Genomic DNA, 14,126 nt, shown 5'->3' with positions numbered 1-14,126 from the left:
CTTTGCCGTTATTATTATAGTTGTGGTGTGGACTGTGCTTTTATTTTATATTTAGAATGATTTTTACAATGGTATCTGTATCATTATAGTTATCGTCCATGGTGTAAACAGAGCTTAAGAGAAAAAAAAATTATGTTCCGACAGATGCGCAGCACACTAGGTCAGTTTAGATTGAGGTACTGGCTAGTTTAGATTTCTATCCACAATCTAGTCATACAGAGTTCAGTGGAATGTTCCTGCATAATATTGTAGCTCTTACCAGAGTTGTTATCTTATCTTTCCTTTTGCCACATAATGTACTGTATAGCATATCATACAGTCATATATTTATAGCTTTAATAGCCCTCCCTTTGCAGTTGGAAGCGCCAGTATAGACAAAGTATGCAATTTTTGTGTCCAATTAATTAAATAAGTAATCAACATGATAATTGATTATCAGAAAAAAATACTTAGTTGCAGCCCTAAAATTTATATTTTTGATACATGCTAACAACACGAAGAAGGATGTTAGGGTAGGCACGTACAAACCCACCTTTCTTTGAACAATCGAGGCCCTGTCTTCCTTAATGCGCCTTTTCATCTGATATGACATCATCCTTCCCTTGAAAGCCTGTAAACAGAAGGATGTTGCCTTCAGCTTTACTTACAGGGGACACCTATTTGCTCACAGTCATCCGCTAGCTTCGCTAAATTTGAGAAATTCCATCTAAATTCCAATCTTGGAGAATACAACTATAACTGCAAGATCTTCTTCCATTAGCCTAAATTAATTTTAGACTTTCTAAGCGTTGACATTCTGATGGGTACTAATTGTATTTGAGGCCAGTCTATATGAACAGCTCAAGCAAGTCCTGATTGCACAAAGCAATCCTGCTTAGTTTGTGTTCCAGCAATGCATATAGGAATCCAATATTCCTTCTAAGAATTTCAACAAATTTCACCACCACAAAACTGAAAACATCTGCCTGTGTCCAAAGCAGTGAGCAATGTGGCCAAATGTTCAATGCATACTATTCAACTTAATTTGTTTCAGGCACAAACACATACAACCATTGAAGCTGAACAGCTATCAAAATATATAGGGACAGTTCCACTCCTTCATGGGTTCTGCTTGAGGTTTCATCATATATGTCAATTTCATGCTAGTTTTATCCTTTTTTATGTGAGTTTTCCTTGCCCAGGATTTGCACTTGGAGGGTGAAGACCCAGGATCTTTGCATATCCATAACTACTGTTAAATGTGCTTGAGTTGAACTGAGTCACATCTGTATAAATGAACAAACCAAGTGAAAATAAATGGAAACATGATTGTGGATGTTAATGAGCAGTGGTTCCTAGTGAAGTGCCTCTATGCGTATGGCAGTAAGAACAGTGACAAGCATTAGAAACTTTATTATAACTAGCACTCCGGTAGTTACAGTTACAGGTGATCTGTTTGTGCTTACCATGCTGCTCTGTCATATTCCCCCCAGATGCGCACAAACTCGTCCAGATGGTGAGGTCCAAGAATAGATGAGTCTCGTGTCAAATACTCAAAGTTGTCCATAATCACAGCCACAAACAGATTCAGCATCTAAGGAAAAATAAAGTGGCAAAGTTTTGAATGTAGACCAAGTGAAAATAAATTAAATAATTTATTATAAAAATATCTATGGACTCTTTTCACATTTTCGGGGTTCTCAGAAACGGAAGTCTACAGCAAATATATATTTTTTTGCATTCACATTTGATCCAATAGTAAAAGATAAAATCCAAGAAAGTGATTCAATGACCTTCCAAAAAAGAAAGAAAAGGAAAATAATATAGAGAGTTTTATTAAGGTCGTCAGAAGAGAGTAAGATGTCAAATTTGCCACAAAGTCCAGTGTTAATATATATATTTTTTTAAACAACACAAAAGTCCATACAAAACAAAAGACACAGAACCGGGATTGTGACAGTCCTGTTTAGCTTGTGCGATGATCTAGCTCATACTGGAAACGTCTCGGTTACGTATGAAACCATCGTTCCCTGAAGGAAGGAAACAGACACGTTATGTCAGTACTGACGGAATGGGGGTTTCGCTTAGAAGCCAATCGCCTTCGAGATCTACAAAACGAGTCAATTGCATGAAAATGCTATGGGTCTGCGGAATTTGCATAGTACAACTCCGCCCCATCTCGTGGGTATATAAGGAGCTGTGCTGCACTCTCGCATTATGTTTAATAATGTTTGAGGAGCCAAGGCTGAGCGCCCCGGCCGTACCAGCGGTACAGCGGTTGTGGCATGGGGACGTAAAGTCTCCGTTCCTTTTCTTCAGGTAACGAGCGTTACATACGTAACCGAGACGTTCCCTTTGAGTCAGTACACTACGAGTTACGTCAGTACTGACGGAATGGGGGTCCCAATTCAATCTTGCTACAGTGGCTGTCTTCCAGCATCCTGCACGGACCTGAGCTCCCTGCCGTGAGTCTTAGCACGAACGAGGGGCTAGGCTCAACGCCAATACCAAGGTACACTGGGAAGCATATCCCACGTGGAGAAATGCAACACAATGCCTGCCCGAAGGGAGGACTTAAGAATACACATATGACCCCCATAGGGGCTGCATTAGGAGAGCACCCTGGGGTATCCAGCCGCAGGTGGAATGTTTCAACTCCAGGAGTGGCAAGGTGTCTTGCCAAGTGAAGACACATGCTCGAAGAGACTTACAGTGGAAATACATATGTGGGGGTTGCCCAAAGGGGGAACCATGTACATGGCTGCACCTAGCATAACACAAGGGCTGACCAATCGGGCATGCACTCTGGTGTCGACATCAACAGTGCTGGAGGAGCTCAGGGCTTACTGAGAAACTCACCTGAGTAAATATGCATCCAGTCCGTGGAGTGGAAAGGCGCACCAAGCGATGACACCTGAGTCTGTCCAGTTACTGACCACTTGGGGTGAGTACACTGGAGGGCACAGGCTCCACTCGGAGATTATAAAATCTTGCGAATGTGTTGGGTGTCATCCAGCCTGCAGCTCTACAAATGTCTGTTAGCGAGGCACCATGCGCTAAAGCCCAAGAGGAAGCTACACTCCTAGTGGAGTGTGCCCTAACCCCTAGGGGGCATGGCATGCCCTGAACCTGATATGCCAGGACAATGGCGTCCACTATCCAGTCAGACAACCTCTGCTTGGAGAGAGCCTTCCCTGGCCATAGCATGCAGAGTGGACGTGGCCTGGCCCGCAGCTCTGTAGGTCTTCACCACCAAAGTAGACATAAACCTACAAGCTTTGGATGGGTGCTTTGGGTCACCACGCCATGTCGAAGTGCTCTGCGGACACAGTTGCAACGCAACAGAATGTTCAACAGGGGGAACTCCAGTGTACCCTTTCAACGAGCTGCCGTTGAGGGCAGTGAAGGTGGAAGTGGCTGCCGAGCGATCGCGAAAAGTCAACAGGGACTTCCACGATTTTGACACCTCTTCATGCACTTACGGGAAGAAAGGCTCTGGGGGCTGAATGGGCGCTTTCAGCACGGGCCGCCCCCAGATACCAATCATCCAGCCTTGAGTGCTCGGGACATGGCGAAGGGTTCCACTCAAGGCTGATGCTCTCAGCAACCCGGGCAAGCATGGCTGTGAGCTCCAGATCTGACTAGGGCAATGCTGGCCCTCACGATGGAGGCAGCACAGCCGAATCATCATCTCCAGAGGAATCCAGCCCACCTTGTGATGCAGCGATCGGCATAGTATCATCCGCCGGTGCCCCGAATGAGATGCTGGGCCCAGGACGGGGAAACACCAGCGCCTTCATCCGGCAACAACACGGGTTGCAGCGTGCTAGAGGGGGGTGTGGCCCGAGGAATGTTTGTCGGGTTGGCCCACACTGTCACCCTCAGATCACCCTGACAACCAGCCAAAGTACCGCCTCTCGAGGAGGAAGTAGATGGGGGTGTGGTAGAGGGGAACCTCCCTCCTTGACGGAGATCATGGAGTCTCGATCGCAACACTGCGATGGTCATGTTCCCGCAGTGGGAATATGAGTCATCCATGAATGCACGCTCTGCGTGCACGAGGCCCAAGCACACCAAACAGCATTCGTGCCCATCAAACGGACTAACCAGCCGACCGCACCCAGACACGGTACACGGGCGAGAAAGACGTGCCACGTGCAGCTCTTTTAGAGAGGAGTTTTGCTCTGCAGAAATGCCTAAACGCCCAGGGAGAACACACACACTGTGCTAGATCACTGCACAGATCAGACAGGAATGCGGAACTCGCTGGAACGCGCCGTAACACCGACAGTTATGGGTTGAAGGAAGATGGGAGACCAGGGAGGAGTGCAATACACAGTTCTTTATTCGACAACAGAAATTGTCCTCGGTAATAAACAGAATAGCAAAAGTCCGGCGGTAAGCAGAGCCGGCGCTGAATCCGCCAAACGGCTGGTCAAAGATCGCTTAGAGATCAGAGAGGACAGAGGCCAGGGTCCCAGATGCCAATTGTCATTCAGGGAAAAACCTCAGCGGTAGTGAAGGTGGACAGCCACAAGCTCCGAACAGGTACTCTGCAAACAGGCATAGCTTGAACACACAGTCTATAGGCAGAGGATAACTCACGAGATCAACAGGTTACGATCAAAATAGACAGGCTGGATAGAACAGGACAGGATGAAAGTTTGAGCGTCTCTCTAGCAACGTGAAACAATAATCCGACAATAAGACAGGAAAGTGGAGGGAATAAGAAGCTGAGATAATCAAGGGAAAAGAGGAAGCAGGTGGGGGAATCAGAACGGGAAGGAGAAACAGCCGTAACAGATAATGAGCAATGAAGAGGCTAAGAGAGCGTAAAGTGAAAGTGACCACAAGAGGGAGACAGAGAGAAAAGAAAGAGAAGCCCAGGATCATAACAACACTCTGGAGAGACGCTCGTCTTGAAGAGGAAAACCTCTGGAAGGTAAGTAACACTCGGCTCCGAAGCAGAAACATAATGCGAGAGTGCAGCGCAGCTCCTTATATACCCAAGAGGTGGGGCGGAGTTGCGCAAATTCCGCAGACCCATGGCATTTTAATGCCATTGGCTCGTTTTGTAGATCTCGAAGGCGATTGGCTTCTAAGCGAAACCCCATTACGTCAATACTGACAGAACTCGTAGTGTACTGACTGAAAGGGAACTTGGCATTGTTTACCACAAATATTATTGGCTTTTATGACTAATCGCTTTCTTCTCATTTCAGATGATAGTTGAAATCCTAAAATATCATTAGGTGTATTAGTTTTAACCCTATTTTTGAGTACTTTGAACTTGAGTAAAATGGCACAGTATACCTCCCTCTTTCCCAAATACATTTTAAAATTTGGGGGCTAGTTGCATAAACCTAGCCACTGTGCCTTAAGAACTAGTTTGACCAACTAGCAGTTAACCAAAGGGTAATCCGTCTTGCTTTTCCAATTCAAATGATACCAATCTATTTTATGTAACTGACTTTAAGAAAAAAATTAGATGACTAACGTTTAAGACTAATCTAAACAGTTTATGCAACTGGCCACTGCTGGACAATGTTGATACATTCTTACCAAAAATGAGCTGAAAAAGATGAAGGAGACAAAATAGAAATAGGCAAAGTCGGTGCCACAGCCCCCTTCATGATCTGGAGAAGTGAAAGGTGGTACTATTGAAGGGTCCGGTTCACACTCCTTCCCTTCTAGACATGAGAGCATGATCTCTTGCCAAGACTCTCCAGTGGCACTTCTGCAAGAAGCAAAGTAATATATCTACCCAGGAATGAGTCAGCCAAACACTAGACTGAAACAATTAAAGGAGTAGTTCACCCAAAAATGACAATTCTGCCTTTATTTACTCATCCTCCTGTTGTTCCAAAGTTATTTTTCAGTGGAACATACAAAGATAATTTTTAAATCTTCATGCTTTTTTTATTCTGTTCAACAACAGTTCATAGTACCCATGGTTGTCCTAAAAAGGACTAAATATACCATAAAAGTACAAAAAAGAATCATAAAAGTGGTCTTGTTCTTTGTATGAGGAACTCAAATTATTTGATTCCCTTCCATGATCCTTTAATAAGTGTGAGATGAAAGTCTTGTAGTAATGATGACAGAATTTAATTTTGGGGTGAACTAAAATAAAAAGTTAACCTTTTAGCTCTTATCATATATTTCTGCACCATAATATTTATAAACTATAAATGACACTAAAGAAAGAATACAATACAAGATTGTGCCTCTAATGCCTATTATATTATGACATCTTCAGTTAAAATAATCTACAATTGAAATTTCTACATCATAATATTTTTCACCAATAAATTTTTTTTTATTACATAACCTAAAAAGCATTAGAGTTTATAACACACATAAGTCAAATTATTCACAAGTAGTAGTACATTCTATGGTCGCACTTTAGATTAGGGTCCATTTCTCAATATTAACTACGCTTTTTTTTTACGCCCCAGTAAACTCCTGATTACTGCTTATTAATAGTAGTTGAGCCATTAATATGTGCTTTGTAACTCTAACAAACAGCCAATACCCTAGTAATATGCATGCTAAGCAGCTAGTTAATGGTGAGAATTGGACCCTAAACTAAAGTGCTGCCAATTCTACTAAAATAATAAAATATATTTAAATACATTTTCTCTAAATGTTAGGTGATCTTACCTAAAGAGCAGCATCAAGGCACCAAAGAATGTCTTGAAATTGTTGTGTTGATTAATGTGGCTTTCATCATTCAATTTAATATTCCCAAATACCTAAATAATAAAATATGGTAGATCAGAATCAGATGTACTATACACAGCACTTCAAATGTCATATCACTGCTCAAACACACACACACACACATGCACACGTACTGTATACACACATGCACATGCACACGCGCACACGCACGCGCGCGCACACACACACACACACACACACACACACACACACACACACAGATGTTGGGTTTTCATGTTTTATGGGGACTTTCAATAGGCGTAATGGTTTTTATACCGTACAAACTGTATATTCTATCCCCCTACACTGCCCCTGCCCCTAAACCTACCCATCACAGGAGACATTCTGCATTTTTACATTTTCAAAAAACCTCACTTAGTCTGATTTATAAGATGTTTTCCTCATGGGGACCAAAAAATGTCCCCACAAGGACGAGGATTTCGGATATTGCCATCTTTGTCCCCATAACGTAGGGATTACCAGTCCACACACACACACACACACACACACACACACACACACACACACACACACAAACAGACAGTGCATCTGTTGTAAAGCACTGGAAATCAAAAATAAATTAGAAGAGTAATTTGTAGAGATCGAGCTGCCAAAACTCAAGTTCATTCTGAAGTTTAGGGAAGTGTTCCGCTAATACCATTAAATTACAAAGTTAGCTGTGGTTGCAGGAAATGAGAGAGTTGAAGTGTGGATCTAGATGCAGCAGTATTGATTTACAGTTTTTTGCACTAGGACACGTTTCTCAGTTTTCACTTTTTAAAAATTCACCACACAGTTCTCCTAACAAACTTTCATCTTGGCACAGCAGTTAATATCACATTCAAAATGCGCAAAAAAACAAACAAAAAACAAAACACTTCATACATGTCTCAAATAGGGTGACCACCCGTCCCGCTTTGCGTTGTACTGCACAGCATTTTCACCCCTTGTCCCGCACGTCGCATATTGAGAAAATGTCCCGCATTTTCATCAGTCTGTTGGTTTTTAATTATCATATTAAGAAAACATGCATGCGTCCTTTTGCCTTTTTAAGAAAGCATTTCATTTAATTTTTTTTGCGGCATCGTTTTTCACCTAGACATATTTATCAGCGCTTCGTCAGACGTAACATCCCGCCTTTCACAAATACAACAACAGCCGTTTTTAAAATCCTATCCAATGGTTGAAAAGAAAGGAGTAAACACGGTCACTAGTAGGTTGTAACGGCTGTCAATCAAAATGTGGAGCGGTGATTCGTTCCATGTAGAAAACAAATGGATAATTCGGTAAATATGTTATATTCTTAATATGTAATATATAAGACTGGCAATGAACTAATTTCATGTTGCTTTATATTTTATTTGTTCATTATTGGACTTGGTCAGATCTGATGCCTGCTGCCTTTGGGCTCAGTGATTTTGAATTTAAATGACATGTAAAATGTTACATTGTGATGTAATGGTGTTTTCTGGAAGGGACTAAAGAACAAAGTATTCTTATCATCTGAAACGCAGAATACATATGTTTTTATTAAGTTAGATAGACATTGTGTAACAGTTTCAGGTTATGTTTTAGTGTTGGTAACATGTCCCACATTGTCCCACACAAACTTAGTAATTGTCCCACATTTGGTTTATTTTATGGTGGTCACCGTAGTCTCAAATCAACCCATTCTTCCAGAACACAAGCAAAGGTTTTCAACCAACAAACACACTTTGTCAATCATAAAACACAGACCTAAACACTAACATTAGGTAGCATTATATAATGATTTCTCTTGTAAAATTTCTTTACAAAACCAGAATGACTCTCAACTGCTTATAATTCACTACAGTTTATGTTACATAGACCATGTTTACATTACAGTACAAAATAATTTTCTAAATTTACCTCTTTTAAATGCATGGTAATGAATTGAAAGACTAACACCTCTGTAGGTGGTTATAGAATTTGATTCCCTTTCAAGGGAACTTGCACTCTGTCAAAAATCTGTGGGAACGCCTCTATGTGATTGCGTTGTGAAGCACGTATGATATCAGTACAATGGCATGATGGAAAGTCATGGGTGGGTGATGTCATCGACCAGAAAACTATAAAGCAGTGGTTCCCAACCTTTTTTTATTCCAAGGACCCCCTCCTCTCCGAAACAATAAGCAAGGACCTTACTTTTCAACTCCATGTTATTATAACCTTCAGTGTTCTTTTTTGCAAACACACTTTGCAGACATTCTTTAAAACTTAAAAGTGCTTACTCTGATCAGTTATAGTAGCTTAAATCAACCTGCCATACCAAACAAGACCACAGTGATATGCCAAAGGACTGCATGTAACTACTATACGGATCCATTCAGAATTATTAAATACACCAAAATACAAATTAAAAATAAAATAATTCTGAATGTGTGGAAACTCAACAATCTGAAGGTGGGTCGATGTCATCAGTGAACAGTTCCTCTGTCAGAACAAGCAATCGTGTCTGGAGCGTCTGATGCCCATGTGTAGCCTTGATCAGTGTAACACTACTGATCAAATATGCTTCTACGGCGAGCATCCGTTATAAAACACTATTGAACTGTGTTCATGCAGAAATATGATGTTATAGCCAAGAGTGCACATTCACGTTTGGGCATCAATAATAACAGACTTGCGCATGCCTGATGTACGACTCCTGTATGTCAGTGTAATCGTCTTTACCTTCATTACAGTCTTCATCCATCAAAACTTTTTAGCAACACTGGTTTTCTATGCATAGTTCCTATGTTCATTAAGCGGTTGGGTGTTTTGAGCCACCATTCAGAAATGACTTCAAAAACAATCACAGAATAGGATACAAGAGAGTTGGTGCTTTTTTTAAATCCATTTCACACTTACATATAATTTATAGAGAGTAAATTTAAATGCGTATTTGGTGTGCTGTCCGGGGGGAGGGCTTCAAGCTCGGAATTTGGCCCGAACTCAGAGTACCCCCGTGTATATAAGTGGTTAAAACTAAAAGTGTGGAGAAGGGGTGGTGAAGGGATACTGATAACTGTCAACAAATGGACAAGGACTGCTGCATTTATATACCTCTATTGTTGATTAGCTGAGTGCTCTCCACTTGTGACAATTATCTGAAGATGCTCCTCCCAAACTTTGTTAATAAAACATCATGTATTAATTAATAACATTTTAATTTAACGTATTAATAATACAATGAATGAATTATAACAATATATTTAAATTAATTAAAAGTTATCTCACGGCCCTCCTGGAGGATCACTGACGCCCCCTAGTGGGCTGTGGCCCACAGGTTGAAAACCACTGCTATAATGCGTGTGGCTTCTGCTGAGAACGCGGTGCTCACGTTTCTCACGGCTCGGGTCCTGCATCTGCCGAGGCAGAGTGGCGGCTCAAATTGTGGGGTTCCCAAATGGATCTGGTAGAGGGGTTAGTGACAGGCCTCACCCTTTCTCTGCCTTCATCTGCCAGGTCCAGTGCCTCATCTCAGGGTCAGGAAGCATGCTCTGCGGTTACTTCTGCCCCCTGAGTGAAGCACAGGCACTACAATTATCCAGTTCTGAGGAGCTGGATGTTGTCAGTATTGAGACAGGAGATACTGAAGTGGAGGTGATCAGTCGTGCTCTGGTTATACTAAATATTGTCTGGCCAGCTGGGAAACAAGAGCGTAGGCAGAAAAGCAAGCTTGATGAATGTGTTCTGCCATTTCGTGTACAACCTCCATGTCGGAGCTTGCCGGTTTTTCCTGACCTCCACATTGATGTGTCAAGGTCATGGAAGATACCGGTCTCTTACTGTGTGTTTTGCCCGCAAATATCAACATATGCATACATCAAGGGGCTTAAACAACACGGTTATGGGGCGATTCCCTGGGCTGCAGAGACGTCAAATACACTCACCTAAAGGATTATTAGGAACACCTGTTCAATTTCTCATTAATGCAATTACCTAATCAACCAATCATATGGCAGTTGCTTCAATGCATTTAGGGGTGTGGTCCTGGTCAAGACAATCTCCTGAACCTCAAACTGAATGTCAGAATGGGAAAGAAAGGTGATTTAAGCAATTTGGAGCGTGGCATGGTTGTTGGTGCCAGACGGGCCGGTCTGAGTATTCCACAATCTGCTCAGTTACTGGGATTTTCACGCACAACCATTTCTAGGGTTTACAAAGAATGGTGTGAAAAGGGAAAAACATCCAGTATGCGGCAGTCCTGTGGGCGAAAATGCCTTGTTGATGCTAGAGGTCAGAGGAGAATGGGCCGACTGAATCAAGCTGATAGAAGAGTAACTTTGACTGAAATAACCACTCGTTACAACCGAGGTATGCAGCAAAGCATTTGTGAAGCCACAACATGCACAACCTTGAGGTGGATGGGCTACAACAGCAGAAGACCCCACCGGGTACCACTCATCTCCACTACAAATAAGAAAAAGAGGCTACAATTTGCACGAGCTTGCCAAAATTGGACAGTTGAAGACTGGAAAAATGTTGCCTGGTTTGATGAGTCTCGATTTCTGTTGAGACATTCAGATGGTAGAGTCAGAATTTGGCATAAACGGAATGAGAACATGGATCCATCATGCCTTGTTACCACTGTGCAAATCTCCATCAACTGCAAGATGCTATCCTATCAATATGGGCCAACATTTCTAAAGAATGCTTTCAGCACCTTGTTGAATCAATGCCACGTAGAATTAAGGCAGTTCTGAAGGCGAAAGGGGGTCAAACACAGTATTAGTATGGTGTTCCTAATAATCCTTTAGGTGAGTGTATATCTAGTTGGGTCCTGCCGACATACCCGAAAAGGGCTACACTATTCAGTTCAGGTCTCGCCCACCCCGGTTAAGCTCTCACCCACCACTGTGGGTAGGACCCCGAGCAGGCTCTGATTATGGGACAGGAAGTAAAAGGAGGCCATAGAACGCGTTCCTCCTCCCAGCAGGGAGCAGGTTTTACAGCTGGTACTACACTGTTCTGAAAAAGGATGGGGGTTGCGTCCGATTCTAAATCTACACCAACTAAATCGCTCTGTAGGCATACTCAAATTCAATATGTTTACTCTAAAGTAATTTGTGTCACAAATCAGGACCCAGGACTGGTTTGTTGCATACTTCCACGTATCCATCATCCCACCACACAGGAAGTTTCTGAGGTTCGCTTTCGGGGGCGAAGCGTTATTCAGGAAAACAGCACTGTTGGTTCTGTGATGTTGCTTAACTGTAGGATCACTGTGTGAAGAGTTTTGAAAAAGTTACCTAAGTATTAAGAAATTGGTCCAAGAGATTGTAAAAAAAAGAAAAACTGTAATGAAAACAGAAACACCCTGGAACACAGGAGAACAGGAATACAGGGAAACTGCAGGAGTATGTCAAACACTACATAGACGACAACAGACAAAAGCTTGAACCAAACGGGCTAGTCAGAAACCTTATGCATGTAACAGCTGTTCCCAGAAGGAAGGAAACAAGGTACAACATGATTATGGGATATCACACTCTTGTTTGAATAACCAAAGACCCCTCCATTGATGCCTGAAAGGCCAATGCACATGGTGACATGGGCGGATGTTCCCACCCACCATGTATAAATGCGGTCACCTGCACCCTTATCTCCTTTCAGTCCAGCTCTTCACGAAGCTTCCCACAAAGCAGGGCCCAGTGGTGTTGTACCTCTGAACTGTCCAAATCAGTCAGTACACTTAGAACAATCCATGATTATGGGACATGCATTCACACCCCTACTAAACTAAAACAGAAGGTCCAGTAGTTCCATACATATCCAGCACAGCTACTCTGACTATTCTGCCATGATAAAGAAACAAACAGGTTAGTATATAGTCCTGCTGTAAGAACTGACTGATCACCCTCATCACAGTGACATCCAGCCAATAAAACCCCAACAAAAGTATGGCCAGCTGGCAGCCACACAAATATCCCCCACACACATCCCTCTAAATAATGCACAGGATGTCACCACCCCTCTCATAGAGTGCGCATCCAGACAGTGTCAGCCCTTTACTCTTATATGCCATAGAACTAGCCTCCGCAGGCTAGCTGCTGCTGCTGATGATGAGCATACAAAGATCTGTTCACCTAAGCGCACTGCTTGTGTCTCCTCCATATGCATACATGCACATGAACTTTTCTTTTCTAACATTCTTAATCTGTAGGGTTTAATATGGAGTTGGCCCACCCTTTACAGCTATAACAGCTTCAACTCTTCTGGGAAGGCTTTCCACAAGGTTTAGGAGTTTATGGGAATTTTTGACAAATTTTCTAGAAGCACATTTGTGAGGTCAGGCACTGACTTTTATACACCTATCCTTCTCAATGTTTCTTTTTATTATTTCCAAAATCTGAATAATCAAGGATAATCAATCTGTGTATCTCTTTCTCTACTTTAATATATTTAGTTTAGAGATGATTGTAATTCTGTGTGATTTTATCATTTTAAATATTTAGTTTAAGGATAATGATTTTGGAGTTTTAAATCTAGTCTCCTCAGCTGCCAGTTCTGACCTCCAGCCGGGATGTATGTCTCTCTCTGGTGAAGGAGAGCTATGGCTGTATCTTTGTTTAGGTATTGGGTGTTCTTTTGATAAATGTCAGGATCCGCTGACACTAACTAGAGTGCGATATACCCTAGTGCTTTTGTGTGTGTGTTGCATGATCGGTGCAGGCCCAATATTGAAGATGGACGTTTTCTGCACATGACACCAGACCTGAAGATGCCTTTCTATGACCTCCTGGGTCATTGTGATCTAAATCTAGTCATGGGGCGACAACTAGTCTACCCATTTTAGTGATATGCTCTGCTATCTATCCTTGTGTGGAAATTTACCGTGACTGCATTTTCTCTGCCAATCAGAATCCTTCAACATGGCAGTAATGACGTGGCTAGACCTTGAAAACAGTATAACTGTTCAGAAATTGTATGTACATTAGGCGGAGGCGGAGAGACTGTTAGAGGGAGTGCGGCCTACAAACTCCTTGTGAGCTGGCTTCTGCTGATGAAACTGCAAACTATTCTTCAGTAAATTTTTCTTTAATTAATCTGACTCCTGACTCTTCATTTTTCAGTACTGGTCCTGGGTCCTAAACTGTTACCCCAACAAGGCCAAGCTACAAAGCTATTTTTCACATAGGGTTTTAACAAGAACTTCCCCTGTGGGTTTGTCTAATGAATGTGGCAAGATGGTGATCTAGCAGTGCGGTGAAGAGCTGAAGAATGGAGGTAAGGGTGGCCACATTTATTCGAGGTGGGCAGGTATGTCTGCCCACGTCACCATACGCCATTGGCCTTTCAGCCATGAACAGAGGTGTCTTCAGTGAATCACGGGAGAGTGCGATATCCTATAACCATGTTGTACTGAGTATACTGACTAAATAGGAACAAAGAAAACAAGTACTATGAAATTAAATAAA

General features: G+C 42.3%; 1 protein-coding gene across 1 annotated transcript in view; it reads right to left on the bottom strand.

The window, feature by feature from the left end:
* cacna1eb (calcium channel, voltage-dependent, R type, alpha 1E subunit b) overlaps positions 1-14,126 on the bottom strand; it is a gene marked incomplete at its 5' end in the record, with an annotated part of 150,700 nt that overhangs the window by 28,539 nt on the left and 108,035 nt on the right. The window contains 3 exons of the mRNA XM_079819516.1: positions 1,446-1,573; positions 5,542-5,716; positions 6,643-6,734. Of these exons, the coding sequence (XP_079675642.1) occupies positions 1,446-1,573; positions 5,542-5,716; positions 6,643-6,734 (395 nt within the window). The remainder of the gene's footprint in view (positions 1-1,445; positions 1,574-5,541; positions 5,717-6,642; positions 6,735-14,126) is intronic.

The sequence above is a fragment of the Gobio gobio genome (genome assembly GCF_949357685.1).
Source record: "Gobio gobio genome assembly, chromosome: 6".
Taxonomy (NCBI): domain Eukaryota; kingdom Metazoa; phylum Chordata; class Actinopteri; order Cypriniformes; family Gobionidae; genus Gobio; species Gobio gobio.
The sequence above is the reverse complement of the archived record's forward strand: the minus strand, read 5'-3'. Positions and strand labels throughout refer to the sequence as shown.